The sequence below is a fragment of the Phyllostomus discolor genome, chromosome 5, assembly GCF_004126475.2.
Source record: "Phyllostomus discolor isolate MPI-MPIP mPhyDis1 chromosome 5, mPhyDis1.pri.v3, whole genome shotgun sequence".
NCBI classification, from domain to species: Eukaryota; Metazoa; Chordata; class Mammalia; order Chiroptera; family Phyllostomidae; genus Phyllostomus; species Phyllostomus discolor.
Genome location: NC_040907.2, coordinates 123,718,108 through 123,730,840, shown reverse-complemented (window position 1 = coordinate 123,730,840; position 12,733 = coordinate 123,718,108). Strand labels below are relative to the sequence as shown.

The following is a 12,733-nucleotide window of genomic DNA, read 5'->3' as shown; positions in this document are numbered from 1 at the left end:
TCCTCCTACTCCACCCCTTTTGTCACTAAATGGCAACACACACCCTATTCTGAACCTTGCTTTTTCATTTAGTCACATGCCTTGGAGATAATTTTATATGCACACACATAAATTCACCCACCTCACTTCACAGATAGATAATAATTTATCTATTTTCCTACTAACAGACATTTGGGCAATTTTCAATCTGTTGCTACTACAAACAATGCTGTCATGAGTAGCCTGGTATGCCTTTGTGCACACATGAAATACATGGAGGGTAAATGTCTAGACGTGAAAATGCTGAGCAAAACGGTCTGTGCATTTTATTTATTTATTTATTTATTTAATCAATCTTCACCCAAGGACATTTTTTCATTGCTATTTTGAGACGGAGAGACAGAGAGAGACAGAGACGGAGAGGGAGAAGGAGAGGGAGAGGGAGAGAGAAGCAGCAATTGGTTGCCTTGTGTATGTTCTCCAACCGGGGATTGAACCTGCAGGGGATTAAAACCTGCAACTTACTCATGTGTGTTGATGGGGAATTGAACCCACAACATTCCGGTGTACAGGAAGATACTCCAATCATCCAACCGAGCCACACCAGCCAGGGCAGGTTTGTGCATTCCAAACGTTGATGGATACTGACAAATTGTTCTAAGACACTAAATCAATTTATAGTGCTATCAGTGATCTTTGATAATACTATCTCCTCATAAATTTTTACCAATTCAATATATGTTATCAAACGTTTTGAAACTTGCCAATCAAATGGTGAAAATATTTTATAGCTTTAAATTACATCTATTTTATTATATGAGCAAGGGTCAACATATTTCATATGTTTAGATTAAAAATCAGTGGTATTTCCTTTTCTCTGGACTATCTTTTTATGTTTCTGAACATTTTTAATTAATTGATTAGTAATTCCAATCATTTTAACTTGTAGGAACTCTATATGTTAGAGAATTGTTTTGTCATTTAAATTAAAAATGCAATACTTTCTCCATGTTTACTTTCTTTTGATTTTACTTATGGGATTTTTCCTTTCTACACATAATCAAATTTGTCAGTCTCTTCTTTTCTAGCTTCTGGTTTCAAGTCATGGTTAGAAGGCCTTTCCTTCTCAGATTATAAAAAGTTCTCCTGTGTTTTCTTCAAATTTTATGGTTTCAATTTTCTCATTTAAATATTTGGTCCAACTGTAGTTTACTTTGGTATAGGTATGGGGTAATCAACTTTAATATTCAGATGGCTTCACAGTTGTTCTATCATCATTTATGGAATAATCCATTTTTCCTTATTTGAAATGTCACATTTTACTACATTTTCATATAAACTGGGTATATTTCTAGACTGTATATGCTGTGCCATTATTCTCTTAAGAGCACATATATATAGGAAGAAAATAAAATGTTCTGGTTCAACTTTACCAACTTCATGCCTAACTCATGAGCTCGGTACTGGGGATGAGATGGAGGAGGCAGCTGGTACCCGCTCCGCCGGTCTGGCACAAACCTTTGCTGCATCAGCTGTGCATATAGACATTTAGTAAAGGCGACCTGGACAATGAAGCACAAAAGATATGAATCTTTTCTTGAAATTAAAAATTTGAGTATTATTTCATAGTTAATAATAATAACTTCATTTGAGCTTCATATTCACATGAAATGCAAAGACTCAACCTATTCACTGCCAGTATTTTTTAGTAACAGCCTGCGATATAATTCACATATCATAAAATTTACCTTTACTGTCTGCTTTTTAGTTATCACTAATGGAATTATTATCATTAGTCACATTATATGGCAATTTTGATGGGTAGAAGATAAAAAATAATTCTTAACTCACGAAAAGAAATTACATGTTTTATGTTAAGAAAATTATTATTCAAATAGGAAAATATGGTCAGAAATAGCTAGGAAACATTGAGATACAAAATAGGGAGTCAGGTCTCTTGAAATCTTTCTCACTGGATGTAAAAGAAATGGGTATTAACTTGCAATGAGGAAACAGTGTATTTCCAATTTTTTCCGTGAACAATTAAAATAACACTCACCTCTCCAATGAGACAAACTAAATGACCAAGAGTGATATCTTACCGATGTCATTATTCGTGTTTCAGGCAAGAATGTCTTGAACACACGACAGGATCGCAGGTCAATGGGGTCCCGCAGGTAAAATGCCTGGACCCCTGCAGCTACCAGCCTCGGCCTCTGCTTTAGCACTGCTGCGATGCCAGCGGGAAGGAAGCAGTGAGCTCGATGAAGGGAGGCTTGAATTTTCTCTGGGTATCTGTGACAAGTAACATATTACTTTTATTTTATGATGTGTAAATACATATCTTGTCTCGGTTCATCAACAGTGAGCTGTGAAAAGTGACAAAAGAGGTAAAGATAAAAATACTGTGTACACTAAAAACTACAGAAAAGAGGAAGGGGAAAGAGAAGAAGTGGGAGGAAATGGCAAATTTCAAACAGGGGTTAAGTTGGTTCAATAAAAACAAAACAAAAACTCCATCATAGTTGGAAACAAGGATAAAATAAAAGTTTATTCTTCTAAAAAAGTGGCTCAAAGTATACTGAAACAAAGCTAAAAAAGTTTTTAATATTATTAAGACCTGAGTGGTAATAAATATTTAATAGCTACTCAAATTTGAATGGCTGAACTAATATGAGACTTGGGCCTTTTCTGCTGAACAGAGGCTAAAGTGTTCTACATAGATAAGAATCCCACATACAGCCCAGAACTACTGAAAAACCCAAGCACATTGTGTTCCCTTAAGTTTTCATGTCTAAAGGTCTGAAAATTTTTATTTATGGATATAAATAATACTTAGCCATAATATTTAAGGTAAATAATATTAAAATGTTGGGACTGGATTATAATACTTTTAAATGAAAATTAAAAGATACATGTTTCCTGATTTTAAAATATATGTGTAATGTGTTACTCAATTTCATGAAGGATAATGACAGAACAAAAATTAGCATTAATGTAGGTGAAAGAAAGTCTACAGTCAATGAAAGACTTGAACTGCACTAAAGTATAAGGCTCCTTGAGACTAGCAATGAAAGCGTTATTGTTTTACCCTCTGATGCGCCTATTCACAGCAGCTCGTACAGATTCTGATGCCAGAATTTCTTGTGAGTGTGTTGAGATTATGTTCAATGCTTGTGGGATTGTTGGGGGTGTAGTGGATGACCAGGATGCTGCTCCAGGTTTCTTGGGTGCAGGAATAATGCACAGCTCCCCATGGTAGAAAAACACCTGCAAAATGATACATTTTAATTTTCATACTAGGCACTGATAAACTCTAAGTCCACATTAAAAATGTTGCAACATGATTTTATCTCCCTAAATCTTCCAAATTTGTAAATACTTACTCTATTAGCACTATTATCAGGATCCAACCATTTAGGGAGAAAGTCAGCAGCTTCTATTAACAAGAACTCACCATCATTGTCTTCGATCCTAACGGAAAAAAAGTTCCAATTTTGCATTCATAAAGCACTTATTTGCTAATAATCAAACAGATTTTTCTTACACTTTTCTCATTCTAATATACTTTTTCATTCATCTTATTAACTAAGTATATACCATGTATAGACTGCTATAATAAAATAAATGTTAAAGATACCATTAGGCACTGAAGGAAACTATAAGACTATGCGGGAGTTGGAGAAAAAATAAGTATACAAATAAATAACAGTAGACAAAAATCTTTAAAAAATACAAAGTACTACAGGGTTTTAAAAGAAAAAAATCACATATAGTCAAGATAAGTTTTTATAGAGGAGGTGTAACTTGGGCCTTGAAAGATAATTTTGCTTTGCCTTATTTGCATTATTTTGAAAACTTAAATTTGTGAACACATAAAAGAGTCACATGGCTAAAACTTTAAAACATAAGAAGTTACACAATGAAAAACCTTCTTACTTGTGTCCCTATCTGCCCAACTCATACCCCTCCATCATTGTTATTTCTTATTTATCTTTCTAGAGTTTGCTTATGCATAATCTGGCTAACAGGAATATAAATTCTTATTTTCTTCTCTTGACACACAAAAGGTAGCATAGGTCTTTTAATGGGTGGAAATGGAAGGAGAAAAGGAGAGATGCTCTTGGCAGAAGGAATACCATGAGCAAAACCATGGCGGTGGCAATGGTGATGGAAGGAGGCCTGACATGGGGTGGTGAACACACAAACAATATACAGATGATGTGTTACGGAACTGTGCACCCGAGACCTATATCATTTTATTAACCAATGTTGCCCCAATAAATTCAATTTAAAATAACATGGAAGTGGCAACTGAAGGTGAATATTTGGAAAATGACAACCAGTAAAGAACAAGACTAGAGAAGCACAGTTACGTCATTTTAGGAAGAGCTTTAACTGTTGGCAGAATCAATGAAAATCAGCTTAGTTTTACAGACAAAAAGACTGAAAGGTTTTAGAATAGATTAGTAAAATGGTTACAGCTCTACCTTAGGAAGATTAATGCAGAGACATAGAGAAAGACTTTCTTTTCCTAATTCAAAAAAACTTACAAGACAGTAGATGTCTACTATTTAAAGAGTTTTTATAGGCCTGGTATGCAGGTATGAACCATCAATATATAAATATCAGAATCTGCACATAAACAGTATTGTTTGCCCCCTGTTTATTATAGTTGTAAAGACAGAAAACTTGTATTTTTGTGTTTGTTCATTTGAAATTCTATCATGTATTAAGAAATCATTGCTAATTATTTTAGGTGTTATAACTGTAGTGTTTTAAAAGTTCTTACCATCTAGAATTACCTCCCAAAGTATCAAAAAATCAAATGGCATAGTACTGGAGATTTACTTTAAAATAATCTTCTTATGTGGTGGGGAGGTAGGGGAAGGGTATAAATAAATAAGAATAACTGTAAGTTGTTAATTTTTGAAGCTGCGTGATAGTTACGCGTGAATTCATTGTCTCTAATTTCATGTATGCTTTAAATTTCAATATAATACTAAGTTTTCAAAGTTGCTGTTGTTTTTCTTTTTGTTTTGCTGGGAACGAGGTTGGGTGGGTACAAAAAGATCAGAATTTGGGGCCTGATTAGGAAACTAAGACAACTGGTAAAAGGGTGACACGCCATCTGCTGGCAAAATTTGGTCATTACAAAGAGCTATCAGTTCCCATTTAAAAAATTGAGTTCGATTTTACTTTGCTATCCATACAATTGTTCACTAACATTTCTTTAAATTTATTCTGCATATAATTTCTCAAAAATTTTAGTTATGGTATATAACATACATAGTAAAGATATCCGTGAAATATGTGGTGTGTGTGTATGGAAGTTTTTTTAAAGACCCACAAGAATTTGATGATTACTTCCGAGAATTTTGTTGATCATGGGTATTTTTTTCTTTCATAATGAGAAAACCATTAAAAATTGGTTTTGAACGTTTTTTTTTCAATGTGTGGTTGCTTCTCATGTGGCCCCCACTGGGGACCTGGCCTGCAACCCAGGAATGTGCCCTGACTGGGAATTGAACCTGCAATGCTTTGGTTTGCAGCCTGCACTCAATCCACTGAACTATGCCAGCCAGGGCTGACTGGTTTAATAAAAGGGTTTTGTTGGAAAGTTTTTGGAAGGTGAATGCTCCATTGATACTTTCATTATTCCTCAAGAAAAGGAAGTCACAAGAGAAAAGAAAGAAAACAGAAGTCACTTTTAAAATCTATGTCTCAAATCTGTACAATTTATACCAGGCTACAGAAACAAATTATTGACTGGATAAAAATGTCATCATTTTCAAGAAATAAAATACCTTTAGAATTATTAAAATAAATATAGTACCTTGCTACCAATTGTGGAAACTCCTTTGTAATTTGCTTTACTATATAAACAATAAACCATTCATCCTCAATGTTATCCCCAAACTTTGTCGCACCAAACAGATGAGCAGGAACACCTCCTAAAAACAAGAGAAAAACAATTATATAATCAAATTAATTTGCCAGCACAAATAAAAATGCAAAGAGTCATTCCACTAAAGAAACATTTATGGACTGTGCCACTCTACTAGGTACTCTACTAGGAGCTGGGGTTGCAATCCTGAACAAGAGACAAGAAACACAGTCTTGAAGAGCTGAGGGCCGGGACAGCAGGAGATAGACAATCGAGCCATCTCAAAACAGGATGATGAATGGAGGTATGCCCTGGGGACTATGTGAACATAAAGGAAGTGATGTCTTAGCTATACTCGTTTGAAGGCACAACCAGGAGCAGGCATTCCGGAAAGACAGGAGAGCAGGTGCAAGAGCGCAGAGGCATGACAGGCAACAGAGTGCTCCGCAGACATAGGTGTGAAGATTGGGCCAGAGCGGTTTTCAAACAAGGATCCAATTATATGTAGAAATTAAACAACCGATGCTTCGACAACCAAAAGAAAAAAATCACAAGGGAAATTAGAAATATCTTGAGACAAATAAAAACAAAAATACAACATACCAAAACTTCAGAGATGCAGTGAAAGCAGTGCTAAAAGGGAAGTTTACAGTTATAAAAGATCTCAAATTAATAACGTAACTTTACACCTTAAGAAAAAGAACAAACTAAATCCAAAACTAGCAGGAGGAAGGAAATAAGATTAGAGCAGAGATAAATGAAATAGAGAACAGAAAAATAACAGAAAAAAAATCAATATAAACTGAGTGGGTTTGTTGAAAAGATCAACAAAATTGACAAAATGTTAGATTAATTAGAATAAAAGAGATTAGACTAAAACAACTAAAATCAGAAATGAAAGGGGGGGATATTACCACCTATTCTACAGATATAAGAAGAACTATAAGAGGATACTATGAATGATTATATAGCAACAAATTGGATAACCTAGAAAAAATGGGTAAATTCCTAGAAACACACAATTTAAGTAAACCCAATTTAATTAGATTGGGTGGAAGAGAAACATAAAATCTAAACAGACCTATAACTTGTAAGGATACTGAATAAGTAATCAAAACTTCCCAACAGAAAAAAAAGTCCAGGACCAGATGACTTCACTGGAGAATTCTACCAACCACTTAAAGAACTAACATCAATAATCCTCAAACTCTTACAAAAAATTGAAGAGGAGCGAACATGCCCTGATTTTATGAGGCCAGCATTACCCTAAAACTAAAGCCAGACAGACAATACAAGAAAACTAGGACGAATATCCCTGATGAATACCGATGCAGAAATCCTCAACAAAATACTAGCAAACTGAAATAAATAACACACTAAAAGGACTGTACACCAGGACCATGTGGGATATATTCCTGAAATGCAAGGATGGTTCAACATAATGAAAGTCAATCAATGTGATACACCACATTAACAGAGTGAGGTAAACAAGTGCATGGTGGACTGTTTCAAGAGCTGTCACAGCAAAAAAGAAAAGATGGGAAGAAGAGCCCAACCAACTCCTCTTCTCCTCGCCCCAGATCTCAAGTTTGTTAAACTGAGGAAGCTCCAATTAGGGTATCTATTTCTTTTCTTTTTAAAAAAAATATATTTTATTGATTATGCTATTATAGTTGTCTCATTTCTCCCCCTTCATTCCCCTCTGCCCTGCACACCCCCTCCCACCCACATTCCCCCCCTTTAGTTCATATCCATGTGTCGTAAGTTCTTTAGCTTCTACATTTCCCATACTATTCTTACCTACCCCGTCTATTTTCTACCTACCATCTATGCTACTTACTCTCTGTACCTTTTCCCCCTCTCTCCTCCTCCCACTTCCCTGTTGCTAACCCTCCGTGTGATCTCCATTTTTGTGGTTCTGTTCCTGTTCTAGTTGTTTGCTCAGTTTTTCTTTTTATTTTAGGTATGGTTGTTAATAATTATGATTTTGCTGTCATTTTACTATACTGTTTTTTATCTTCTTTTCCTTAGGTAAGTCCCTTTAACATTTCATACAATAAGGGCTTGGTGATGATGAACTCCTTTAATTTGACCTTATCTGAGAAGCACTTTATCTGCCCTTCAATTCTAAATTAAAGCTTTGCTGGATAAAGCAATCTTGGATGTAGGTCCTTAACCTTTCATGACTTCAAATGCTTCTTTCCAGCCCCTTCTTGCCTGCAAGGTCTCTTTTGAGAAATCAGCTGACAGTCTTATGGGAACTCCTTTGTAGATTACTGTCTCCTTATCCCTTGCTGCTTCTAGGATTCTCTCCTCTTTTATCTTGGGTAACTTAATTATGATGTGCATTGGTGTGTTCCTCCTTGGGTCCAACTTCTTTGGGACTCTCTGAGCTTCCTGGACTTCCTGGGAGTCTATTTCCTTTGCCAGAATGGGGAAGTTCTCCTTTATTATTTGTTCAAGTAACTTTTCCACTTGTTGCTCTTCCTCTTCTCCTTCTGGTACCCCTATAATTCGGATGGTGGAATGTTTAAAGATGTCCTGGAGGTTCCTAAGCCTCTCCTCATTTTTTTGAAGTCTTGTTTCTTTTTTTTTTTAAGATTTTATTTATTTATTTTTAGAGATGGAAGGGAGGGAGATAGAGAGAGAGAGAAACATCAATGTGTGGTTGCTGGGGGTTATGGCCTGCAACCCAGGCATGTACCCTGGCTGGGAATCAAACCTGCGACACTTTGGTTTGCAGCCCGCACTCAATCCACTGAGCTACACCAGCTAGGGCTGAATTCTTGTTTCTTCATTCTTTTCTGACTTCATTCTTTCTTCCTTCTGGTCCACTCCATTGATTTGAGTCCCAGTTTCCTTCTCATCACTATTGGTTCCCTGTGCATTTTTCTTCATTTCACTTAGCATAGCCTTCATTTTTTTCATCTCATTTGTGACCAAATTCAACCAATTCTGTAAGCATCCTGATCACCAGTGCTTTGAACTGTGCATCTGATAGTTTGGCTATCTCTTCGTCGCTTAGTTGTATTTGCTGTGGGGCTTTGAATTGTTCTTCCGTTCAGGGCATTTTTTTTTTTTTGGTCTTGACACACCTGTTGCGGAGTGAGGGGAGAAGCCTTAGGTGTTTACCAGGGCGGGGCAACCCAGTTGCTGGGTTGTGATGCTGTATGTGGGGTCTGAGAAGGAACAATGGCACTTGCTCTGCTCTCTATCGGATTTCAGTCCCTCCCACCCCTTTCCCCAAGCAAACTGGACTTTTCTGGTGGTAATTCCCATGTGGGTGGGCTTGTGCACGTTCTAGAACCCCGTGGGTCTCTCCAACGAACTCTCCTATGAGGCTGGGAGTATCTCCTAGCACTTCAACCCCTACAGGTGTTTTCAATCAGTGTCCCGAGGCTTTGTTTCCTGGTGCTGGGACCCTGGGTTGAGCGGTCTGTCTCACTCCCCAATTTTGCCTGGTTTATCTGTGCACGAATGTGGGACCGCGTGGTCAGCCAGCTGCCTTGCGTGTAGTGCCTTGCTTCACAATCGCCGCCTCGCTGGGTCTGCCTGTCGCCGCCCTGTGCCCGGGGTCTGCCAGCCACTGCCTGCGTGATCAGGGTCCGCCCACTGCTGTCTTGCACACCTGGAATGCCTTATGTGCCCAGTGCCAATGCTTTTTGTGCTGCGACCCCTCTCCGCCTGGCTGCCCAACTCCACTCTTCCTATCGGTCTGGATGAATGTATCTCTATTAACTCCTTGGTTGCCCGACTTCCATACAGTTCAATTTTCTGTCAGTTCTGGTTGTTATTTTATTTCTAAATTGTTGTTGTCCTTCTTTTGGTTGTGCGAGGAGGCACAGTATGTCTACCTATGGCTCCATTTTGGCTGGAAGTCTAGGGTATCTATTTCTATCTACCTTATATATTAAACTATATATACCAATATAGTCACCCCTCCATATTGCTTCTGGAGGCAGAAGCAATATGGAACTGTTCAAGAATGTTAGGCAGAAGAGTGACATGATCAAATTTGTATATTTTAAAGGTAAGTTTAACAGTGTGAGAAACTGGAGACACTGGTACCAGAGAAGTTAGTTAGGTGACTATCACAATTTATCTTCCAGATAAAGAGATAAGGAGGGCCTGGACCATAGTCAAACAAACAGATGTAGAGAAGGGGTCATATTTCAGGAGTAATAACATTAGGATTTAGTCCCTGACTGAACATGGTGAAGTGAGGAGCTGAGTGTGACTGTAAATTACTAACTAGCTCCGATAAGTAGGTGAATGGCACTGGACAAAAAATTTTGTGGAAAAAAGATAAGGAGGTGGGAGCTTCCACCCAAGATGGAGGTGTAGATAGGTATACTTCACTTCCCCACACAAACAAAAGAAGGGTAGCAATCAACTTAAAAACAAAAAGCAACCAGAACTGACAGAAAATCAAACTGTATGGAAGTCTGACACCCAAGGAGTTAAAGAAGAAAAATTCATCCAAACTTGTAGGAGGGGTGGAGACAGGCAGCGGGGGCAGAGAGGATGCGCAGCAAGATGGTGCTGGCAGACCAGGCAGGCAAGGCAGTGGCTGGTGGACCAGGTGGTCCCACATTCTGTGTGAATAAACTAGGAAGGACAATTATAGAGCAAGACAGATCTCTCAACCCAGGGTTCCAGTGGGGGAAAAGAAAGCCTCAGAACCTCTGACTGTAAAAATCTGTGGGGGTTGCAGTGATGGGAGAAATTGCCAATCTCACAGGAAAGTCTGTCATGGGGCCCCATGGGGTCCTAGAACATATACAAACCCACCCACCTAGGAATTAGCATAAGGACAGCACCTTAAAGGGCACACTTTGCTTGTGGGTAGCAGGGGAAGTGACTGAAAGCAGGGCAAGACCTGAGCAAGCAACATTGTTCCCTCTCTGACCCCTCCCCCACATACAGTGCCACAACTAGCATCAACTAAACCTAAAACTCAAACCAAAAACAAAAACAAAGTAAGCAAACAACTAGAACAGGAACAGAATCACAGAAATGGAGGTCATATGTAGGATTATCAGCAGGAAGGAAGAGGAAGGAGAATGGGGGGAAGGTACACGGAATTAGAAGCATAATTGGTAGGCATAAAATAGATGGAGAGAGATTAAGAATGATATAGGAAACAGAGAACTCAAAGAACTTATATGTATGACCCATGGACATGAACTAAAGGGTGGGGAATGCTGGAGTAAGGGAGGTTCATGGCAGAAGGGGAGAAAACAAATGGGACAACTGTAATTGTGTAATCAACAAAATATACTAAAAAAATAAGGAGTTGGTTTTGTAAGTGACAGTGTTCTTGCCAATAAGTAGCACATGTATTTCAGTGAACAGGAGTTCAATAAAACTAACAGTAGGAAAGACATTTAGCAGCCAATTGAGAGCCAGATTGATGGTCTAACAAGATGCTCCTGATCCAAAACAAGATCTCACGTAAATCACTGCATAAGTAGAGCCTTGGTCCCTTATCCATAAGTCACTTTAGTAAAGCTACAGAAACCACAGGACAAAATGCCACATTTGGCCAGAGGTCAGACCTCAGCAGCACAGGGAAGACAGTGAAGGAACCTCAGAATGCTTCCAAATGGCAAATAATGGTCATAAAGCCCAATAATTTCTCTTTATAAGCCAGGCAGAGCCATTCTTAGATCGCTACCAAAACGACTATGTAAAACAAGGCAGCCTACTAAACACATCATCAATGGCGAGAAATGTGTGCAGAGTAACAACTAAAGATGCCTGGATCTGTTCTGTGTAGGTGTCTAGATAAGTATGGCATAGAAAAGTAAAGTTTAAAAGAATAGCCCCAAGTTTTTAATAATGTTGATATATGTTAGTTCCTAAGGTAACAGTTACTAGAACATTTTCATCAATATGAATGAATAAAAAAATTAAGGGCATAACTGAATACAGGCAAGCATCACCAATCTAAAAAGTTTAGGATATAAACCTCCTTACAATAATGAATAAACTATGGGCTATTATATATCACTGTTATCAGAATGACATTAAAAGTTATGCATATCAAATCAAAATAAGTAAAAGAGCCTTCCTTACCTTTCCCAGGTTTATATTTGAGATTGAACGGCTGATTCTGCCAGATATAAGGGACCAACATAGGTGCAAACTGGGTCATTATTCTCTCAATATACTTTTGAAGAATCTCCTTGTGTTTTTCTGGGTCCCTTGGTTCATCTGGTATCAGGAACAGGCGGTACTCCACAGTATCTTCTACTGTAGCAAGCTTCATATTTTCCTCCATTCTTCTCTGAAAACTACATTTAAGTTTCAATAGTATAAACCATGTAGAACAATGCAGAAGTAATATTCCATTCCCTGAACTATTGTAGGTGATTCCATTATCATTGTTTTCCACAATTCAGTTATCCACATACCATCATGGTATCTGCCTTAACAATATATCAAATATAGTAACACTTATTTAATGTTCTTTTAATGACATTTTGTACTTAAAATTATGTTTAAAAACTTGTGATATAACACAATGAATGGAAATCCAGTATCACATTCCCAAATTAAATAATACTTTTATAAGAACAAAATTGAAAAATATTTGCCTTTGTAGTTGCAGTGGCATGTGTAACATTTTTTGAGAACACTGCATTAACATCCTCTGTTTAAATACTAACCGAAATCCCAGTTCTGCCACTAAATTAATTGTGTCATATTGGGCACTTCACTATCTCTTTCTGGGGCATTTTCTTTAATTGTAGAATTAGAGTGTTACTCTACCATCTCTAGGATCCTTCTCCGATTTACATTTTCATTATTTAATCCCTCTTAAAAGCAATCTCCCCTACTCTGCAGAATTTTAATCAATCTCTT

At 37.5% G+C, this 12,733-nt stretch overlaps 1 protein-coding gene across 2 annotated transcripts in view; it reads right to left on the bottom strand.

Annotated features, from left to right (window-relative positions):
• The window catches only part of ECD (ecdysoneless cell cycle regulator), a 32,383-nt gene that overhangs the window by 18,830 nt on the left and 820 nt on the right, over positions 1–12,733 (bottom strand). For both annotated transcript variants that reach the window (XM_028513132.2, XM_036026802.1), the window contains exons 2-7: positions 11,945–12,162; positions 5,816–5,933; positions 3,366–3,453; positions 3,071–3,249; positions 2,082–2,274; positions 1,413–1,541 (exon numbers count right to left, since the gene is read on the bottom strand). In XM_028513132.2, the coding sequence (XP_028368933.1) occupies positions 1,413–1,541; positions 2,082–2,274; positions 3,071–3,249; positions 3,366–3,453; positions 5,816–5,933; positions 11,945–12,149 (912 nt within the window). In that variant the 5' untranslated portion in view covers positions 12,150–12,162. The remainder of the gene's footprint in view (positions 1–1,412; positions 1,542–2,081; positions 2,275–3,070; positions 3,250–3,365; positions 3,454–5,815; positions 5,934–11,944; positions 12,163–12,733) is intronic.